Source organism: Anolis carolinensis, chromosome 2 (assembly GCF_035594765.1).
Source record: "Anolis carolinensis isolate JA03-04 chromosome 2, rAnoCar3.1.pri, whole genome shotgun sequence".
In the NCBI taxonomy this organism is placed as follows: Eukaryota; Metazoa; Chordata; class Lepidosauria; order Squamata; family Dactyloidae; genus Anolis; species Anolis carolinensis.
The window spans coordinates 60,342,082-60,365,097 of NC_085842.1; the positions used below are offsets into that span (position 1 = coordinate 60,342,082).

The window sequence follows — 23,016 nt, forward strand, 5'->3', positions numbered from 1 at the left end:
AGCAAATAATACAGAAACCAGAAGTGTTGGTTCTAGGATCATTGGATCACCCAAATGATCTTTGTTTTAGTCCCATTAGATAGAATGCCAAATTTGGTAGGTCTGTGCTAAAACCTATGAATGTATATGGCATAGCAGATGGGCCCAGTTGAAATTATAGATGAATGAAAAGCTCTCTTGCTGGCTTTACTGAGAAATCAAAGGGAGATGAAATATTCAAAAATTGTGACACTTCTACATTTTTCTCTATAATATTGCCAATACGCATATAACAAATGATGCTTATAGTACAATACACATGATTTGGTCTGACTTAGACTCTGAGGAGTGTTTGTTAAACACTCCTGTGAAAATCACGACATTAAAACACATACACACATATAGGATGAAGGGAGAGAATTAACTCTGTATTACAGCTTTAGACACTGGAACCATTAGTAATAAATTCTTTGAAAAAAACAAGACGTCAAAGTGGAGGCTGTCTCCTTTTTTACCACACAATGGGGAAACAGTGTTGAGACATACAAAAGGAAAGAAGCAAACTACTTGATTTGACTAATTACTGAATCAAATGTGCTGTTTAGTTTGCCAATTGCAGCTGTGCAAGCACCAGAAGTTTCTCTTTCAAATGGCATTGCAAGCTGCCTGTACTCAATGAGAACATTGAATTGTTACAAACGGTGGCTTTCGCCTTTTTCTTTTTGGCCTCAATGGTTTTTCCTGAATGGTCACTTGCTGTCTGAGTGATTTGTTTAGGGACTTAACTGCTGTGTATAAAATTGTTTTTACTCCCATAAAAAAGAGGTGTTGAAGAGATGTGGTGTAGTCTATGGAGCTATGAGCCATTTCTGTAGCACTATAGATTTCCAACATGCTTTATGGTCTTTGTTTGTTCTTGCAACAACCTTCTAAAATAGGCTGCCATTTTCTATTCTTCTTATCTTCTTTCTTAAGAAAAAACCTCAGAGAAATGTGAAGCTGAGAGATTATTTCTAAAAGCAGCCAATTTCAGTACACTACTTGGTAAAGGACATATTTATTGGAGTGATCCTTAAATACAATCCTTTAGTTGTCTAACTGCTGAATATTATTCCTACCATACCTTTAGTTCATCAGGTGTTAACTTTCCTAGGTTTGCTCTATTTATAATCTTTTACGGCAGATGCTTCCAAAGTATTTATTTTTGTTCTATATTTCTCCAGTTTTGTTTTCATTTCCTTTTGAATTCTGATCACTATTTTAGTGTGTGATCAATTCTCATCTGGACTCCAGCACAGAATCTTTCAATTCTTCCTCCTTTTACCTCTGTAGTAGGACTATACATCTGAATTATGGTTATATTGATGGGTTTTCCCTGAAGTCTTATTAACATGATTCAATAAGATTTTGCATTATATCCTTTGTTTCCCTACATCTCTCTGCACTATTAATGACACCCCCATTTCATCTTAGATTTTTATTTCCTTTGTAAAACACGTATGTAATTATCTGACACAGAACATTCCATTCCTATCCACTTTAGCTTGCTCAACCCAAGTATCACAATATTTATACGTTCCACTTCTTGCTTTACTATGTTTCACTTTTCCTTATTCATGTGTCTTACATTCCATGTTACTATAATGTGTTTTGCAATTTTATTGTATTTCACCCACGAGCACATCAACAGCTGAATTTTGCACTATTTTGCACTATTATCCACAGTCCCACTCATAGTGGTTTCAGTTGCACTATTATCCACAGTCCTACTCGTAGTGGTTTTGTACTTTTGCTCATACTTTTTGATTTGTTTCAGTGCTACTTGTAGTTGTCCTCTGCAATACTCAGGAGCTCATTAAGTGCTTTCTGACCTGGGAGGGTCATTTTCTGGCACAATCTCTTGTTTCATATTGGATTGCTTCATCATTGGGTATTATTTATTGAAAAGGAGTTTGCTGTCCCTCCTTCTATGTAGTAGTAACAGGTGTTAGCTATGGTGCTACTGCTGTTGTCTATGAGGTAAGATCAAACACTCCACTTCTGATCCTGCCCAGTGGATGTTTGACACATTTAGTCAGCTGTTGGAATTTAAGACACAACTGAAAACCCATCTCTTCTGGCCAAACTACCAGACCAATTTTAATCATGAATTTTAAAATTGTGTCTTCTGTCCACTATATATTAACCATTGTTCTGTGTATTTTAATATATGTATTTTGTAGAAATTGGTTTATTATGTGTATTTTATATAATGACTGTGTTTTAGCTATGTGGTAACCCACCTCAAGCCACAAGAAGAGGTGGGTAAGAAATAATGATGATGATGAGGAGGAGGAGGAGGAGGAGGAGGAGGAGGAGGAGGAGGATGAAGAATCTGGATCCTCAGCAAAAGTTTGTCTGACATAGGAAACCCAACCCATGGCACTACCACCTGCCTCATGCCATACAGGAGCATACAACTCGACCATCATGGCAAGCTAGTGCCATGATAGGAGTACTTTAGTTGGGTGATTTAAATTATGGAAAATGATATGGGGAGAATGTTTTTCTCAAGTGGCACACTCACTTTTAGTAGTTTATAAAAGGCAGGACAGAAATTACCAAGAAATCATCCTAGAACTGATAAATGGATACCGCGTGTCAGACATTTGTTTGGTAGGAAAAAATCAGGTAGCGAACCAAGAAATTGTTGTAACTGCCATGAAATGTGAGAGCCATAAGTAGAATATAATCAGGACCCCTTCCTCATTTGTGTGACAGCAGGCTAAAAAATCTTTACCTGTGATGTAAACAAAGTGTGGCAGGCTTGCTTTTTTGAACTATATCTTTCAGAATTCTCCCAGCTAGCATGCTATGTTGGCTGGATAACTCTGCCAGAAACTTTTTTCCCAAGCTAGACTTAATGTCAAGGGAAAACCTTTACCATTACTGTCAGAAATAGGAGGATATAAACATATAAGAGCACAAATAATGAGAGAAAAATGTGAACTTGACTTTGGTGAGAGATACCTCTCCCTTCACACACATACACACATTTAGCATTTCATTTGCAAATCTACTGGTCTCTTTCTATGCTCAGTAATGATGAAGAATGCTGGACATTGCAGTCTGACAGTTTCTGGAAGGCCACATTATTCCTCCTCCTGCTTCTCCTCTCCCTCTCTGTGTGCAAGGAAACCAGATCTACAGTGATCAAATGTCTTCAGTTTCCTTCAAAGCAGAAAGGTGCTGCTTTTGGGATTTCTCACTTGCTTAGAAGTGGAGTATGTGTAAAAACAAGTCATCTGCTCACAGCAGACCTTCAGCAACTGGTGCTGTCAAGGAAGACATGGGCACTGACTGATGTGTTGCCACTTAAACAAACTTGAGGATTTATGCATTCTTCTTTTCTCTCTTTTTTTTAAAGCCTGCTAACATTGAAGATTCAATCTCTTTTTGAACTGTCACGAATTTGAAACAGCCACTTAAATGCAATTTCTCTCCCCCTTTGAGGTTCCTTTGAACACTTTATATTAACGCCACCAGACTGTGTATGCATTTCTATAGATCTTTGGAAGGGCTGTCCCAGTATTTCAGCATCACATTTGTAGTTGGGTTTCTTGATGTAGTCTACAATTTGATTCAATGGGATGATGCAAACTTGATGAAATCATCAAATGTGCCTCATCTGATCAGTCATGAGACCATTTATTGCACAAGAGTATAGAACGGATTGAGTTGCCTTCTTTTATTATATACAAAACCGTTCTTTTTCTGAACCTTTAACTTTTCAAAACAAGTTTTTTAACAAAGCTGCTGGAAAATATTCAGAGGGTGGGCACTTGAGACTGAAACTGAGAAGAAAAAGTACTTGTAGCAATTGTGTGCTTTTCAATGAGCAAACCCATGTATCTCATTGGTGGCTCTTTCTTCTTGAGAGCCTGCAGCTGAGAATGGGACAGCAGCTGAAGAGAGCCAACAAACAAACTGCTTAACTGTGCATCCTACCCACAAGCTGTGATTCTTTTCATGGAAGAAGCACTATGATTTTGCATGATCTTACAGCCTGTTGTTTGCATGAGCAAAGTGTACAAGGTGTTTCCAAGCCTACAATTTATATGAGCAGTTTTTGTGTGTGTTAGGAACGCATCTGAGCTTCCATCTACAATGACCATGTAATCCAATTTCTGAATGCAGATTATCTGCTTTCAACTGGATTATATGAGTCTATACTGCATTCAGACACTGGATTATATGGCAGTGTAGATGGGGCCTGAATGTCGACTTTCTCAGGCAACGTTCCATGGGATGAGTTTCCCTGGGCTGGAAAAAGTACACTGTGGGTCGGCTGGAGGTGGGGAAAATGCAACCGCCCTATCCCCTAAGGCTTTTTTGAATCCTCCAAGTCTGTTACAACATTCCTGAAACTATTTGTATTTTACATACACACAATGTAATAGAATATGAAAATATGCTGCAATAGGATATGATAAAATGCTGTAAACATTGCTAGTGTGTACTGATGGAGCTGTGGCGGCATGTAAGTAGGGACAGAAATCAGGACATTTGCTAGAGCTTGACGTTTAGAAATCTGTTGGGCAGCTGCATGATGGTGTCAAGAAACAGAATGTATTGTGTGGACTGGGAATCTCTGACAGCAATCATTGTAGGCATAATTGATATGCAACATAATGCCTTCTCTGTGGAGGGTGTCTGTCATAAATGTTATGTCCTCCATTTCTAGTTACCATATTCTAGAATAGTAAGCAAGGGGCAGTTGGTCTAATGAAGCCCCCGGGACAATCTATTATGGGATAATGCCAAGCACGCAATCTCAGTGTCTTCATTGAAGATGGGGGGGGGGGGGGGACAGAGGAGGAAGTGGGAAAGAAATCTCTAATGAAGTAAACCTAATTGACTAAGCAGGAAGTCAGCCAAAAATGAACAAAAAGGCACACAGCAGGAAAACAGAATGCCAGCAAATGCCAGTTTACACTTCAACAGGCACCTTCCTTGACTGCTCAAATGTTTCAGCCAGATAATGAGCAAAAACAAATACTTTAACATCATTCACTGTGCTGCAGAGAAGACTATTTTGAGGAAGGGGAGTTGCTTCATGCTAATTATTTGACCATCTGAACTGTCAGTGAGATGCTAGAGGGTTTTTTGTTGACCAGCACTTGCCTTGAATGGCTAATTGTGGCTGTTATACTGTATATGGCTTTTATTTGTTTATTTTGCTGGCTCTTGTCACTGAGCTGTATGCAGAGGTTCTCTGTGATGGTAAGCTAACTTAATGTGTAGCATTTTTGAAAGACAGCTAGCTCTGCTGTCTACTTTCCTTATTTGCCAACATCAACTGCACTTCTGGGGCAGGGTACTGCTGATTTTAAAGATGTAGCATAACAGTGCTATTTTGAGATTACTAAAAGGAGATTTCAACATGCTTGCTTAGTGGCTGGGGAGCATATGGCAGATGGTGTGTCTGGGCCATTCCCATCATTGCAGCTGGCCTTTTGGCTCTCTGTATCATCAGGCTTCCCTTTTAGACAATGGGCTTTGGGCTTATGATATAGAAACATGTGTTTCTCTATTCTGTAACAAAGATATATATGCCACTTCTGGCTGTTTTTTAATTACAAAAGACTCGCCTTCATCTACAGCTGACCAGATATGCACCAACCTGAGCTTACTACTGGAGCCCAACCCTAAAATATATCACATTTGTTTACTTGGACTTACCAAGGCAGCAGTACTCATTAGTGTTGCTCTAAGTGTGAGGATAGTGTTGCTAAAGCATTATTGAGCCTAAACCTTTGGCAGGCTATCTTCATACTGGAAACAAACTACATCAGTCCCTTTGTATCCACTGGGATTTGATTCCCTGTGGATACCAAAATCCATGGGTAGTAAAGTTCCATTATATAGAATTGTGTAGTAAAATAGTGTTCCTTTTAGAAAATGGCAAAAGCAAGGTTTGCTTTTTGAAATATGGTTGTTTGAATCCATGAGTGCAGAATGTGTAGATATAGAAGGCATGTTTGTAATTACCCTCACAATCAATTAAAATAGTTTAGACCATGACAGAAGCACCACATGCACACAATAGGATGCTTGGAGTAACAGACATCAAAGTTACTAATCAGCAACAGGCACCAAAGATACTAAACCCTCACCTGCTTTAAAAAAAGAGTTTTTGATCCCTCAAAGTACTTTAGGATACTGTATGCCATTTACCCCAGCCAAAACACTCAGTTTTTCAGCTTTTTGATGGGGGTCCTAAGGACAATATTGGATTCTCACCCCTGCTTTAATTTATATTTTAAAAAAGGTCAAGCATCTAAACACTGTATATGTCAGTGGTTCTCAACCTGTGGGTCCCCAGATATTTTGGCCTTCAACTCCCAGAAATTCTAACAGCTGGTAAGCTGGCTGGGATTTCTAGGAGTTGCAGGACAAAAACATCTGGGGACCCCAGGTTGAGAACCACTGGCATATGCCTTCTATAGCCATCATGTGCAAAGTGTCCCTGATAGTTTGTGAAACATCTAAGCATCTCCCCACCACCTTCCCTATATATGGTGAACCGTGCTGATTTCCTAATGTGCTGCTATCTTCCTATGGGGAACACATTTCCAGTGACTGCTGCAGTGCTGACACTTGATAAAGGACCATTTGCAAAGGAGTTGGTTTGGGATGCTGGGAGAAACTCCTTATGTGTAGTAATTTACAGGTACTCTGTAGAGATGCAGCCAGGTGCATTATAACTATTGCCCCCATGGGTTTCCTTAAAAATATTTTTTCTTTATCAGTCCTGAAGTTTCTGTGATTTGAAGCATCAATAAATGTGGGGGAAAGTAATCTGGGAGTTCTTATTTCCTAGCAAATAAATGCCTCCTCGGGAATAAGGGAGTATAGGAAGTGAAACTTACATTTAATTATACAGTTTAGGTTTTAAAAGGATTTTCCTTCAAATGCTGATTCAACCGACCCTTCTTTTTATATACACAATTTTAAGCTGCGGCAAGGAGAGGTGACTTTGAAATAAAAGGATGCAAGGGAATAGGTGATTGAATTCAAGTATGGTGATTTAGTGCTCTGTTGGTGTCCTGATGTATCATTCCATTTCCAGGCACCAAGGATTTCTTCAGGAATATTATGGCATGCTAGACTTATAGGAATTATGTGCTTTCACCCTTAAAGGGCTATCTTTTGAAAAATAGATCAGATAAAGCTGCTGTTTTAGGCAGGTAGGGGGAGTACTACAGTTCTTGGAATATTGAGCTTTCCGTCTAATATATTCCCACCACTGCCTTGTTGAGACATTAAGGTCCTATTCAGGCAATTGATGTTCACCTGGAGGGAGAAATTGATAGTAGCGACATCGGTATTCATGTGAACCCATCTCAGAATGTCTCACTGTACCTGGCAGCATCCCAGAAGTCTGTGTAAGGGTTTGTAACTACATTCATTAAAAAGTAGTTGACAGATGTGTAATGGCATTTAGCCAAAATGCCATTACACAGATCTCTTCAGATGCACAAGTCCAGTACTCTAGTGGGTGTGTAGTGTTATTCATAAGTGAGGTTTGCATGTACAGTCACATCCTCACCACCAGCATAGCCAAATGCATGGGTATGTCTGAAAAGGGATTTATGCATATTGATCTGCATGGAACAGGGAGAAGGCTGTTTTCAGGATGGTGAGGACAACCTCCAATGTAAAATGAGAGGATCCAGATCAGGGCTGATATTATTGGAATGGTAGTTCCCATCAATCCCTCATTGATTTAAGGATGGTGGCAGTCTCAGTCTAGAAGCATGTAGAAAACCATACATTCTCCAGCCGTGACCTAGCTACAAATGTGAGTAGTTTACAAGTCATCACAGGGATGTCATTTTGAGTGCCATGTCTTTAGCCACCAAAAGATTTATAAACTGGAAGGCTATAAAGGATGGTGCAAGGAAGCTTCTATTGGAGTAAGAGGGAAGTAAATATTTGTTTTAGGATCCATGAACTCTTGGTTTGTTTCCTTCCTCTCATAGATGATGGCCCTTATTCGAAAGGGAGCAAAGACTCAGGTGGACTGGACACGGCTTTGGTCTCAAGAAGGCAAAGTATTCCAGGTAATTGTAGGTATTCTCTTATCCATGTATGTTTCCATATCCATGTTGAGGTTGCTTGGGTAATATTCACATACAGGCAGTTACTTCTTTTGTTTATTTTAAATATCCTATGTAACTGAGTGAGCAGATATCAGTATTCAGGATTCCCCCCTACCCCCTTTTTTACTAGAATCCTGAGATTCACAGTCTGGAATTTGATGCCAAAAGGCATTTAGAATTATTGCTGTACCCGAAATTTGTAATGTGTTTAGAGTCTCAGAACTGAATAGAGGTCATACATCTTCCAAAACAAGAAACACACTTTCATCATTTTTGCGCTATAATTTAGAGCAGAGCTTCTCAAACCTTTTCTACTTGTGACCCCTTTTTGCCCAAGAACTTTTTACGTGATTCTGTGTGTGTGATGGGGTTTTTTTGGTAAGCCATGTAAGCCGCCCTGAACCCCCTTTGGGAGATGGTGATGGGTTATAACAATAAAATTGTTGTTGTTGTTGTTGTTGTTGTTGTTGAATTACAGATCAAACATTTATTTTAAATAAATAATGAATAAATTTATTTTGAAACAGTTATTTTATATACATATAATTTCTCTATTTATTAAAAGTCCCTGCCTCATGGTAGACCTCAGATCAATGAAATGGGAGATACAGTCATTTAGAAGAGCACACTTATTTATTACTTATTTAGTACATCACTTCTACCCCGCCCTTCTCACCCATCAGGGGACTCAGGGCGGCTTACAATATAAACATACACATAAAAAAATAGTTTTCATCAAATTTAAAAATCCATCAAGATTAAAAATTTCAATAAAATTAAGAATATACATTAAAATATACACAATTATACATTTAAATATACATTTTAGGTGCTTTCCATGTCCAGGTGGGGTCTGTCAGTAGGTCATATATTCATATCTCATTTTTGCTACTACTCATGCTCAAATGCCTGGTCCCATAACCACGTTTTTGTTCTCTTTCGGAAAGACAGGAGGGAGGGAGCCTGCCTGACTTCAAGCATGATACTTCCAATTGCAGTCACCTAAAGATTTAGATTGTAGCGAAGTGCGTTCAAGCGCTGAGCTGCTGAACTTGCAGACTGAAAGGTCCCAGGTTCAATCCCCGGGAGCGGCGTGAGCGGCCGCTGTTAGATCCAGCTCCTGCCAACCTAGCAGTTCGAAAACATGCCAATGTGAGTAGATCAATAGGTACCGCTCCGGCGGGAAGGTAATGGCGCTCCATGCAGTCATGCTGGCCACATGACCTTGGAGGTGTCTATGGACAACGCTGGCTCTTCGGCATAGAAATGGAGATGAGCACCAACCCCCAGAGTCAGACATGACTGGACTTAACGTCAGGGGAAACCTTTACCTTTTGTACTACTTTGCCACATCACACCACACAGATGAATTGGTTGTACTTTTTAGAATACTGTAAAACATGCTTTACGATGGTGGTGGAAAGCAGGTGCTGGAGCAGTGACTTGTTATGAGTGGTTTGCTGCATGCCTAGTGACATTGATCTCCCTTGGTCTTCTTGACTCTGCTATTAGGTTGACATGCTTATCCTGTTGTGTGGTATTTTTTTATTGTTTGTGTATTTTGACGATACTGAAAGTATATATGGAGCTGTGGGAACTATACCCTGTGTATATTTGATTCTTGCCTTTTCTATCTCATCAAATCTGCCAATGTGAGTCTGATGCTGTAGTAAAGAGTTGATTCATGCCTCTTTATGGGAAGGGTCATCTCTTCTGCTTAAGAGGCAATGATGAATGACTGACTCTGGCCACAGTAAGTTCTCTTACTAATCTTAATAGGTTTTGATTCCATATTATACCTTTCTGGAATACTGAGCCAATTTGGCCACTGGAGGTATTGTAGTAGTGCTGATCTTTCTTGTCCCAGAAGATATTTCTGGAGAATGATTGTGTGAAACCATAACTGTGTTACTTTCCCACTGTTGTCATTATCTATTTTTTCCTAAACTCTGGACTCCCAGGTGTTTTAGATTTCAGCTCCCAGAATCCCTCATTGTTGGCCAATGCCACTGAAGCTTTTGAGAGTTGAAAGTCAAAACACCTTGAAGACCAGAGTTTGAGAGCTATTTGGAAAAATGTGGAAAGACCATTCAGAGCTTTGGGATGTGGTATCACTGGTATGCCGATATCTAGTTTTGTCGCTCTTTGTCATTAAACAACATTGAGTTGCTATACTTGAGTGCTGCCTAGATTTGATAATAGGTTGAACAAGTTGAAATTAAACTCTAACTAAATGAGATGGTGCTGGAGATGGGATGCAGCCGGTTTGGAAATAGTTATATTGCCCCTGAAGGATTAGCATTATATACTGAGAATACTTGATCCCACATTGTCCAGCCTGAGGCAATAAGAAGTCTTTTTGCTCAGCACTGCTAAGTGTACCAGTCATGGTTTTTCCTGAGCATACCTGATTTTATAACAGTTATACATACCCTTGTTATATGATGTTTTGACTTGTAATGAGCTTCATGTGAGGTTGACCTTGAAGAGTGCCTAGAAGCTTTGCTTGGTGCCAAATGTAGCTAAAGCCCAATTGTTTTCTGGGGCTGTTTCAGGGTATTGGTAACATTTTTAAAGCCCGTAATGATGTGTGTTGCTTTCAAATGGGTAACCTGTCTCATGTGAACCTCTCTGAATGTTAAAATCTTCAAAAGAGGATCTTTTGACGAAACCATGTTCTGTGAAGACACATGAAAGGAGGCTTTCTCCTCTATTGCTCCCAAACTGTGGTATTCTCTAACCCAGTTTCTCAAACTGTACTCCTCCAGATGTTTTGAACTTCAGCTCCCACAATTCCTAACAACTGGTAAGATGGCTAGGATTTATGGGAGCTGAAGTCCAAAACACCTGAAGGAGCACAGTTTGAGAAACACTGCTCTAACCTCATAATTGCATTCAATTCTGATTTATTGCTACTCTCAGGATAGGTTCAATCTGGCTTTTTAAGGTCTTCTGATTTCTATTGTTATTCTGATTTGTTTTTGGTGTTATTTGTTGGATACCAGACTTTTAGCTTTTTAATGAAAAAAATGTAAAAAAAAGTGGAAAAAAAAGATTTTCTGCCTATTTTTCTGACTCTTAAATGATCTTGCCTACTTTTTCTATTTTATCTTTTGTTTAGAGTCATAGCAACTTCTTTGAAGATGTATCTCAACATCAATTTTCTTATTCTTCTTAGATAAATAAAACAGGATCAGGCATCTTTGGTGTTTTTTTTTGTTTTTTGTTTTTTTGTAAAACTAGCATTACCTCCAGTGGAATAGCTTAAATTCTGTTTTCTGTCAAACATTTGGATATTTTACTGCCATCTCTGCTCTTAAATGTATTTTATGCCCCTTTCTAGCCTCTTGTGTTTAAAAGACAGATGAAATATTATGGCTTTCTCATAAAGGCCGTCAAAAATATCTTCTACACTGTGGCACTCCATGATAGAGGTGTAATATTTATTAGCAGCTTTAAAGTGCCAGTGAAGTTTCTCTTAAATTGAACTTGAAACAGTGCATTGTCATGGGTTGGAGAAGCCCACCTCAAAGAAGAAACATTGTCTCTAAGCATCTAAATGACATATGAGAATACTGTGGCTGGTGATATAGTGTGCCTGGTCCACCGTGACAATTCATTTAGTGACATCCCCAAGGTACAAAATCTAAGTGGTTGTCTGGTCTATATCAGGCCTGCACTACCTGTGGCCCTCCAAGTGTTTGGGACTCCAACTCCCAGAAGCCCTATCCAGCTTGTCAAATGATCAGGAATTCTGGGGGCTGCAGCCCTTTAGATCCAAACACTTGAATGGCTGCAGGTTGTGCAGGCCTGGTCTATATTAATAAGCACAATTGCATAGCCTTAGCAGTTTTCTTCTTCACCCACAGCTGGTCTTCTGTAAAACTGCCGATGCTTGTGCACTAGATCAAGCCATGCCAATTAATTACGACAGTGATAACTCGAAATGATATTGTTGCAGGAAATGTTCTCTCTACCTACTGTGGAGTTTGCAATAAAACTCAGAAGGAATTCTCTCTGTGTGCGACAGATGATGACATATTCCCTGTTCATAATAATGCCCTGGGAGGTTAACCCTAAAAGCCCTGGATCCAGTACATAAGTGGATGTGCCCCTTAAAATGATGCTGGGTTGCAAGTCCCAGCAGGACTAGATAGCATAAACAATGGTGAGAAATGGTGGGAGTTGCCATCCAACATCTGCATGATTTTCAACTCTGCCTTGAATTCTTCTCCGACATATTAAATCTGAATTGGAAAATAATTCCAACTCTCCCTCTCTGCCAGATTCATAACTCTTTCAAGATACTCAGCCCTCTTTCCTTTCCTAGTTGGAAGAAGTGGGAGTAGCAGGGAGGCCCAGGGAAGGAGGAGAGGGGGGGGGGGTACTCTGTCTGCTTCCTCCCCATTGTTTGGTATACTGTGGAAAGAATCATCTTTGGACTATAGTTAAGTTTCTTCGATACAAGTGTTACCTAATTCCTCTATTTTGGGATGGATAACTTCCAGGAATCAGAAAACCAACTTCTGATCATTTTAGGATTCTGATTGGGCTTATTCTAAATTATACCTCTGTCCCACAAACTCCTATGTTAAGTACTCAGTGTTACGATAATGCAAAAGTTGGCTTATAGTCATTATCAGGTGCTTCTTTGTACTCCTAAACTCCTTGTGGGGCTTTGTGTTGGATAATGGCAGTACTTATCCTTGAATATTATGTGTTGATTTCGGAATAGTAGAGTGTAGTCTATTTCATGTCACACGGCAATTTGTGAGCATTTTGAAATTGAATGTTTTTTTTACTAAGCATGGGTGCTATTTAATGAGCACTAATCAACCTACCTTTCATCACTTTGTGTAATAGCGCAGTGCTGTGAATATCATGGCAGAAGCAAGATCAATTGAATTCAGTGTGCCGTATTCCAATGTAGGTGCATATAGGGTTGCAGACTACCCCATATACTCATCTATGAGTCTAGAAATTTTAGTTGAAAAAAAAAATCAACCCAAATACCTGGGTTGATGTATTCATGGGTTAGTGCAAGTACCAGATCTTAACTCTTACAAAAAAGGAATCATCCCTTCTCTGAGTACAGTGGCGAAATGGAAAAGATTAGTCCTGAAAGAAGCATCAACTCTGGCCTTTTTGAGAGACTAGCTGGGAAATGGCAGCAGCACCCAGGGGCAGTTGACCCCAAGGCAGCATTAGAGCATTCCCATCTCCATAGAATGACTCTCACATCCACAGGTCATATCAAAATCCATACTTTTGGCCCCCAAAAAACTGCACTTGACTTATACATGAGTTTGTACAGTAAGTGTTTTCATACCTTCTAAAACAGCAACCATGTCTGCACTGGGATTGTTTGATTTATGTACATGAGTGAAGTGGAACAGGTGGTAGAATTCATCACAACACTATTAGAAAAGTGAGCCTCTTAATATGTAATTTTTTAAAAGTAGCATTTATAAATCCTTTAATGTTGTGTGGAATAAATATATAATAGCCCTTGTTTTATTAAATTGAAATATCAGTGATACTTTCTTCTTCATATATTTGCTTGTGATTGATGGGAATGAATGTTTGTTTATTTTGAGCATTTATGTATTTTTTATCCATCAAGACATTAATATTTAGCCTTTGTATGTTTTTAATTGTTTTGTCTTTAAGTGTGAGCTACTTTGGCTCTCCACTCTAAAAGCAGGTAATAATAATTGCACAATGGATAAAATACTAAAAATATTAGTTAAATTAACAAAACCAATTAAAAACACATTTAATTCCTCTTTAGAAATAGTTCTAAAATGAGACAAATCGTTTTGGAAAAACAACAAGAGCAAATGCCCCCCCTTTTTGTTTTTAAAGGCCAAGTGAAATAGCAGTCTTTATGGCCCACTAGAAGCTCAGAAGAGATGGAGCCAGCCTGACCCTCCTTAGCAAAGAATATCACATTTGGAGTGTTGCCCTGTGGTGTTGCCATTACCCACCAGCTTCACCTTACGAGATGTTGGGACACATATCAGGACCTTTGCTGATGGGGTTACATCATCAGCAAAGCTCATGTGGGAAGAGATGGCCCTTCAGGTTCTTTCATATGGTTAAAATAAAAGATATGTAGGTACTCCCAAAATATCTAAGTCATATTTCCACCCTTTCAAAGGCTGGAGATTGGAGAATACAAGTAAGAATCCCTTTTCAGCATTATCTGTTTGATGGGCAGTTATGCTCTGGATGGCCTCATTAAGCAATTATCAAAAAACAATTGTCAGTTCTCATTGAGGATATAATAACATTCCATCGTGGCACCATCAGTGTTTATTTGTAACTTCTTTGAAATTTTTCAAGAGGATATTTGTAAGATTGTGCCAGATGGCATTCAATTTAGAACAGCAGGGAATGATGAGGGAATGTCTGTGACTTACTGAAAATTCTGGGCCAGTAGTCTGCATAGTTACTGTACTTACTTAGCTTTCAATTAAAATAGTTCAATATTTGAGAGCACACAAATTTTTTTAGAAGGCACACTTGCAATATTAAACAGGAAATGAATGCTTTCTAAATGGATGCTGGAGACATCACATTATTCCCCATTTTTCTTCAACATGAGGTGTTCTTTGATAAGGCCTGATGTACCAACTGACAAATATGAGGCATGTTTCTCTGGGGGGTACACTAATCCAAGACTTCTGACTTCTATTTTCAAGGTAATGATGTTAGATAATGATGCAGATACGTCACACAAAATGGAAAGCAGTAAAACATTACTTAAAAGGATAAAGAGATTTCAAATGAAATCAGGATGTAAAATGAAAGCCTCATCAATGGAGTGGTTAGACTCTCCCATGAGCAGTCGTACCATCTGAATTTCTTAAACAGCCTAATCAAGAGTTGGAGACTGTTTGGAGATATTTTTTTCAAAGATTGTCTTCCTGGAATGTCAACCTTTTACAATAAAGCACATCTTCAGAAGCCTTTCAGCTGCATCTTTTACTAGCTATCTTGGATGAGTTGTAAATTTTCAAGGAACACATATTTTAGGTTCAAAAGAGCAGTTCTTTACTGATTTGCCTTATCACATTTGAGCTTAAAGAGTAGGCACAAAGTATACATCCCATCTGAAAATCCTGTGGCTGCCTCCTGCAGAATTCTAGGGCTTGTAGTTAGATGAGGGGCCTTTAAAATACTCAGCCAGAGAGGTCCTGGGCCTCACTAAACTACAAGCCCCAGAATAACATAGGAGGTAGTCACTGGATGTCAGATGGGATGCATACTCTTTATAAGCTCTGGTGCGATGAGAAATAATAGTACTCCCTGGAGAGCCGTATCAAGTCAGAGTCAGTAACACAGGGCAAGATGGACCAGTGATCTGAGTTCCCCCATAAGGCAGCTATCTGTATTCTTTTCTTTTAAAAAAATATTTTTATTAGTGCTTTCCAATAAGATTGTGATACACAAAAACGATATGGACAACCGATAGGACTATCTGTATTCTTCAAAGGCAAATTCACATATAGGTTTTTTTTTTAAGAAGTCCTTTCTTTTTCTTCCTCTTGACTTCCTTATACTTGAGAAGCAGGTAGACTTTTAGCCCTATTCAGAGCTCTACACAATTTTACCCTCTGAATGTTTGGCTATTATTATTGTCCTGGATTTAAAATCTATTGATGTGTTTTTATTGTTTTATATCGTTATAATGTTTTTAATTGATCTGTGTTGTAACCTATGTTGTTGGGCTTGTCCCCATGTGAGCCGTCCCGAGTCCCTTTGGGGAGATGGAGGCGGGATACAAAAATAAAGTTATTATTATTATATTATTATGTTAAAAGTTTCCCAAATAAAATGTGGACAGTGTGCAAACCTTTTGTAAAAGCTAATATAGGAGAGTGGTGGAAAGAACAATTTCTCTGTGTGTATATGTGCATATGTGTGAGAAAGAATGCTATTAATTTTTCTGTTTCAGGACAGTGTTTTCTGAAGATTAGCATTTAATTATATATGCTAATTTATTCACACTTAAACACTCTAAACCAGGGTGGAGGCCATCTACACACTCCAAGGTACCTCAGCAACCCCATAAATTTTATACAAAACACCAAATATTTTGACCTCCAAACCCCACAATGCTCATATCTCTAAACCAGTGGTTCCCAACCTTTGGTCCTCCCAGTGTTTTGGACTTAATCTCCCAGAAATCCTACCCAGTTTACCAGCTGTTAGGAATGGTGGGAACTGAAGTAAAAATGTCAGGAGGACCAAAGATAGAGACATTTTTCTCCTGTTTATGGGTTTCTTTTGTGTACAAGAGTGAACCAGGAATTGAACTTCAATTCACTTTGGTTCAGACCTTCTTTTTAAAAGAGATTCTCCTGGATCTGAAATCCTCCTCATAACAAAATTACCCCCCCCCCATGTCCTGTCAAGGGTATTCGGGCATTTGGAGGCAAAGGTATGTTAAATTTTGTGGGCAGATGGGGAGCCCAAAGGATGGTTCAGCTCTCAAGGTCCCCTAAGAAGCAAATACAGCCCTCCTTACATTTGCCCACTTTGCTTATCCCCCCCCCCAATAGATCACTTATATAGTCTAGTATATGTGCATATGCATTTAAACAAAACCATGGAATATCATAGCAATCCCATTGGCAGTATTCAACTGGCATTCCAGAATTTGGAATGGGACATCATCTTGTAACTCACTTATCCTGAACTGGCCCAGGTTTGACTTACTAGATCAGCTGAACTGAACACTGAACAACTTTGTTCACACTTTCTGTCTCCAGAGGAATTCAGAGGAGTCACCATTGTGGAACTGATTAAAAAAGAGGGAAGCACTCTCGGATTAACTATATCAGGAGGCACAGACAAAGATGGAAAACCAAGAGTTTCCAACCTAAGACCAGGAGGGCTGGCAGCAAGGTAAGACTATCACATCAATATTATGGGCTAGGGTGGAACTGTTGGATAAAGCAGTTTGAAGGAGGTTCTTTTTTAAAAAAAAGGAAATGAAAACCTTGATTGCATCGGAGATTGATGTATCCCATGCCAAAGTATAAAACTGTCTTGCCCTGCATTATCTTCCAAATGTTTGGGGCGGCTGCAGTACTCATAAGTCCCCAGCCAGCATGGTCAAGGATCAGGTGGGAATGCTAATCCAAAATATCTGCAAAGTGCCAGGCTGAGGAAAGATGGCATAGCTTTTCATTTGAATCAAAAGGCTTATTGATGCTTCCTTTGACATTGCAGCCTGACATAATTTTAGTGCTTCTTCATAGAATCATAGAATCATAGAATAGTAGAGTTGGAAGAGACCACATGGGCCATCCAGTCCAACCCCCTGCTAAGAAGCAGGAAATCGCATTCAAAGCACCCCCGACAGATGGCCATCCAGCCTCTGCTTAAAAGCCTCCAAAGAAGGAGCCTCCACCACGGCCCCGGGGAGAGAGTTCCACTGTCGAACAGCCCTCACAGTGAGGAAGTTCTTCCTGATGTTCAGGTGGAATCTCCTTTCCTGTAGTTTGAAGCCATTGTTCCGTGTCCTAGTCTGCAGGGCAGCAGAAAACAACCTTGCTCCCTCCTCCCTATGACTTCCCTTCACGTATTTGTACATGGCTATCATGTCTCCTCTCCGCCTTCTCTTCTGCAGGCTAAACATGCCCAGCTCTTTAAGCCGCTCCTCATAGGGCTTGTTCTCCAGACCCTTAATCATTTTAGTCACCCTCCTCTGGACGCTTTCCAGCTTGTCAACATCTCCCTTCAACTGTGGTGCCCAAAATTGGACACAGTATTCCAGGTGTGGTCTGACCAAGGCAGAATAGAGGGGGAGCATAACTTCCCTGGATCTAGACGCTATTCCCCTATTGATGCAGGCCAGCATCCCATTGGCTTTTTTAGCAGCCACATCACATTGTTGGCTCATGTTTAACTTGTTGTCCACGAGGACTCCAAGGTCTTTTTCGCACACACTGCTGTCAAGCCAGGTGTCCCCCATTCTGTATCTTTGATTTCCATTTTTTCTGCCAAAGTGAAGTATCTTGCATTTGTCCCTGTTGAACTTCATTTTGTTAGTTTCGGCCCATCTCTCTAGTCTGTCAAGATCGTTTTGAATTCTGCTCCTGTCTTCTGGAGTGTTAGCTATCCCTCCCAGTTTTGTGTCGTCTGCAAACTTGATGATCGTGCCTTCTAACCCTTCGTCTAAGTCATTAATAAAGATGTTGAACAGAACCGGGCCCAGGACGGAGCCCTGCGGCACTCCACTTGTCACTTCTTTCCATGATGAAGACGACGCATTGGTGAGCACCCTTTGGGTTCGTTCGCTTAGCCAATTACAGATCCACCTAACCGTAGTTTTGTCTAGCCCACATTTTACTAGTTTGTTTGCCAGAAGGTCGTGGGGGACTTTGTCGAAGGCCTTACTGAAATCCAGGTACGCTACATCCACAGCATTCCCTGTATCGACCCAACATCTGTTTCTTCTTAAACAGATATACATTATATTTTCCCTGCTCTCCTCTTCCCTACATATTCACACTTCTTTTCATAAATCCTTGACAGGAGTGTTCAACTGAGAAATACACTTTGGTATTGCTCATTTGAGGGTTCAAATTCATATTGTACAGTATGCTGTCTAGTTAGTGGGTAAGAACATAAATCCAGATAATGTGCATTATGCAAAATACTGCAAAAAACTCTAACAGAGGTATTTTATTTTGTTATATTACAGGAGTGATCAGCTAAATGTTGGTGATTACATCAAATCAGTGAATGGGATTAACCTGACCAAATTGCGCCATGATGAAATCATAAGCTTGTTGAAGAATGTGGGAGAAAGAGTAGTATTAGAAGTAGAATATGAGCTACCACCGGCTGGTTAGTAACTCCTTAACAATGCTATTTATATTGTTGGAATGCAGCAGTGTTTCATAATGTACCTTATATTTTCATAATGTGCCTTGCATTATTGATCCATCTGCTAATCTTTACTCTGACTAACACTAACAAAACTTATATTCTCTTCTCTCCTCAATGCCTGAGAAGGAGCAAACAGAGGTAATTTTAAGCTATTCATGAGTGCATTTCATTAAAAATTGAAATCATAGCAGATAAACAGGGAGCCACATCTATGAGAGGTGCACATTGATCCTGTGAAAATGAACAACCACTGATAAAAGATATTGCTATTGTTTTTCCTGAGAAGACCTCTCTAGGTCTTCTCTAGGTCTTCCAGCACAATTCTGTTGTTATCTTTGACCAGAAATTGACCACAGAACAACACTGGAGGACCAGAGAGGTGTTATCTCTAGGAATCTACATCCTCCAGTGGGACTCTTAGTCAGCTTCCACCTGAAGTGACCATGGAATCACACTGGACAACCTAGGAATTCCTACAGAGAACAGTTTAATCAAACTCATAAATAATTAAATCCATGAATAATGAAATCTGCAAAAGTCAGATTGCAAATGTGGAGGGCCACCGGTAAACCAGAGGTAATCAATGAATTTCAGATAACATGTAATAGTGATTAAAATAACTTAACAATAAGATTAAGTTGGTGATGGCTAGCATGGTGCAGTGATTTGAATGTTGGACTTGGACTCAGATGCCAAGGTTCAAATCTTCATTAAGCCATGAAAAATCCCCTGTGCAAGTGAGACTCTCTCAACTTTAGAGGAAAGCAGTGGCAAACCTCTGCCAAACATTTTTTTTGGCAAGAAACCCCCATGATAGAGTCATCATATCCATTTCACTATTGAACTGTACCCAGAGCCACAAAACAGGACCTGAGTAACAAGCACCTTCTCTTTTTTTCAGGCAAATGTCTTTCCAAACTTACATTCTGGAATCCTCTAAATTAAAAGTATGAGTGATCCAAACTGACTCTGCTTCTTTGAATATAACTTTTTCCATTAATGAAAGTTCCATTCATAACTCATGTTCTATGCCTATCAATAGTTGAAGAAAAGGAATAATCAGATTCACATCTGTTATATAATAAGTCATTTTTCTTGACTCATAAACTTGAACCATGGGGAACTGATACTCAAGCAGCATACTAGAAGAAGATGTGTTACCCGTTTTTCTCAGGTTCTCTCTTGGATAGAGTGTTTTTCCCTGCAATTAAAGCTGTGAAACTTTATTTTGTCTTTTTTGTTTTTTAATGTTACCGTCTACCTCTATCCAAATGATCTATGTATTGTGCAATCTTTCAAAATACTCAAGGGAATGCTATTATTTTAAGGGGTGGAAAGTAAGAATTGCTAAAGAAAAGTGCTTCTCCATGGGTCTTTTAGAGACATGATTATTCACTGAGTTTTTCCTGAAGGAAGAAACAAACATTTTAACAATTTTCTTCCCACTGCAAGAAAGTCTTCAAAAATCACACAGCGATCAAAACCTAATTGCAATTCAGAATTTATCCAGTGCAAAATTCTCCTTGAGTTTTCTGTTAAATAAAGTGGCATGAATCCTAAATTGTTACTTGCAGCCAGATTAGGTCTACTTAATCAGTGGGAACTCAGGCAATACCTGTATCAGACCTATTGTTTCAATGAGTCTACTTTGAATAGCAGTTGGATTTAGGCCAATACCTCTTCTGCCTAAATTACCATACATATATTAATGTGTTCATTGTACAAGTCGAGGGCAGGTTTTGGGGTAAAAATTATGGATTTTGATATGGCCCATGGATGCCAAAGGACATTTACAGAGAAGGGAAATCACCATTGGCATCACAGAAGGACACTGTTTTCCAACTAGATATTTTAAAAGGTCAGAAGTAGTGCTACAGTAGAGAGATTAGAGGGGGTCAGTGCTTCTTTTAGGTTATCCTGGGACAGGCTAAGCTTTTTCCATTTGGCACGTATTTCTTGAGAAAGAGATAGTTACCTTTTTGGATCAATCTTAAGGTACAGTACTCACATTGACCCATGGATCGCCAATACAGGTTTCTTGGGTTGTTCTTGGGGTATTTTTGTCTAAATGTTTTAGACTTATACAAGAGTATATATTGATGCATAATTTTAATTAATCAAACATTTGGTAAATGTTTAGCTGATTAATTAATTAGTGCTGCAACTGTTCTTCAGATGCTGTTATGTCAAAGAGACAAGCAAGTTACAGTGGAAGAACTGAGTGTATGTGATAAGTGTCCATTTACCAATACGCTTAGTCGTAATTCTTTTCATTTGCTTCCATAAGGATTTGGAATTACGAAATTAACTGTGAATGAAATCACATTTCCTCTAGAATTGTTTTACACTTGATCATTTTTTTTCTACTTAATGATCACAATCAAAACTATCGGTTAAACTGAAGGGATTTGACTTAACCATTTGTAATTGCCAGCTGAAATATCTGATAATAAAGTAAACATTCTTGAAAAGAACTACTAGCTTTTGATAGCTGAAGTCTTCTTATTGAAGCTAAGAGAAAAAGACCTATCCTTCATTATAGTACTGTGTATTTTTGAATATAGAATGGGAACAAAATAGAAGAAAAGTGCAAAAATCCTGTTGAAAGTGCTTGCAAGGGAACTGTGGGGATCGAACTGGTTTGTGCAACCAGGAATAATTGTGTAAGGAGGTCTTGGCCTACACAAGCCTAGAAAAAATCCAACCACTTTCCTGTCTAGCCAGGAGACTCTTTCACCAGGAGAATTCTGGGTGGATTTATCTGTGTTTTCAATATTATCATTAAATTAATCCATATATTTAAATCAAATATATTGGTCTTCTCATTCAAAAGTTCTTCACATTACAAGATGTTTATGAAGAAGTCCACTATTTTGCAAGCCTAGGACTCCAAAAGAAGGCTGATATTAATTCACCCCTTTTCCTTATCTCTAGCCCCTGATAATAGTGCTGGTATTATTCCAAAGACTATTGATGTGACCCTATATAAAGAAGGCAACAGTTTTGGATTTGTACTACGAGGTCAGTATTTTTAAAAATCATTGATGGGGAAAAATAATTCTGTTGTAATATTCCAAATTGGAAAGCATAAAGCTTAGTGTAATATAAATGGCAAAATTCTCATTCAATAGACATGCAGACAACCTCAAACACTGGAAAATGAATGTAACATCAGAGCTTTCTGTTTTACCATAAAATCTTCGATAACTATATTTTGGAGAGAAGAAGAATAAACATTGTTTTCTTCTGTAATAGTGATTTCTCATATCTCTGTTTGGTGTTTGTGTTATTTTCTTACAGGAGGGGCCCATGAAGACTGGCATAAATCCAGACCTTTAGTATTGACATATGTTAGGCCAGGTGGCCCCGCAGACAGGTAAAGTTGGTATTTTACTACTTTAACAAAGAGATATTCAATGAACCTACAACTTGAAATTCTTTGTATCTTAATTGTTTACCTAAGTTTGGGATTTGGATAAAACTTTCTATTAAAATTTGCACCTCTCTTGTGATATGACCTGACTATTGGTCATCTGGGGACAGAATAATTTCAGACAAAATGCAAAAACTGAGATGTCATATTTGTTGTTAATCAGATATGCAGATTTCTGAGTGTCTGCTACGACTGAAGCCTACAGTTAATAACTTATTGTATGACTGAAGGTGAGAAATATCTGTCCCTCCAGTTTGAAGGATGGATCTTTCTCATGACTGTATAATTTGCTTTACAGAACATTACATAATGCCTCCTACTTATAGAGGTGACCTAAAGTTGTGAATGTGGTGTAGTTCTCCATAAAGTTCTGGCTGCCTCCCCCACCCCCAAAATGTCCACAGATATCAGACTGAAAGTAATCCATGCCAGAGCTTCCTTGCATGTGGAACGTTGGATATATCAAGGGACTGCTTCTGCCCTGGAGAACTGCCATGTGAACAGATGTACATTTGAATCTTCTTTTCCATTTTCTTTTTATGTATCATTACAGCT

The 23,016-nt window shown here is 38.9% G+C and overlaps 1 protein-coding gene across 11 annotated transcripts in view; it reads left to right on the plus strand.

Annotated features, from left to right (window-relative positions):
• grip2 (glutamate receptor interacting protein 2) overlaps nucleotides 1–23,016 on the plus strand; it is a 555,542-nt gene that overhangs the window by 439,107 nt on the left and 93,419 nt on the right. For 8 of the 11 annotated variants that reach the window (XM_062969791.1, XM_062969798.1, XM_062969788.1 and 5 more), the window contains 5 exons: nucleotides 8,004–8,084; nucleotides 16,901–17,036; nucleotides 18,841–18,986; nucleotides 21,963–22,049; nucleotides 22,329–22,404. In XM_062969791.1, the coding sequence (XP_062825861.1) occupies nucleotides 8,004–8,084; nucleotides 16,901–17,036; nucleotides 18,841–18,986; nucleotides 21,963–22,049; nucleotides 22,329–22,404 (526 nt within the window). The remainder of the gene's footprint in view (nucleotides 1–8,003; nucleotides 8,085–16,900; nucleotides 17,037–18,840; nucleotides 18,987–21,962; nucleotides 22,050–22,328; nucleotides 22,405–23,016) is intronic. The other 3 variants (XM_062969795.1, XM_062969794.1, XM_062969796.1) reach the window with 1 other exon arrangement.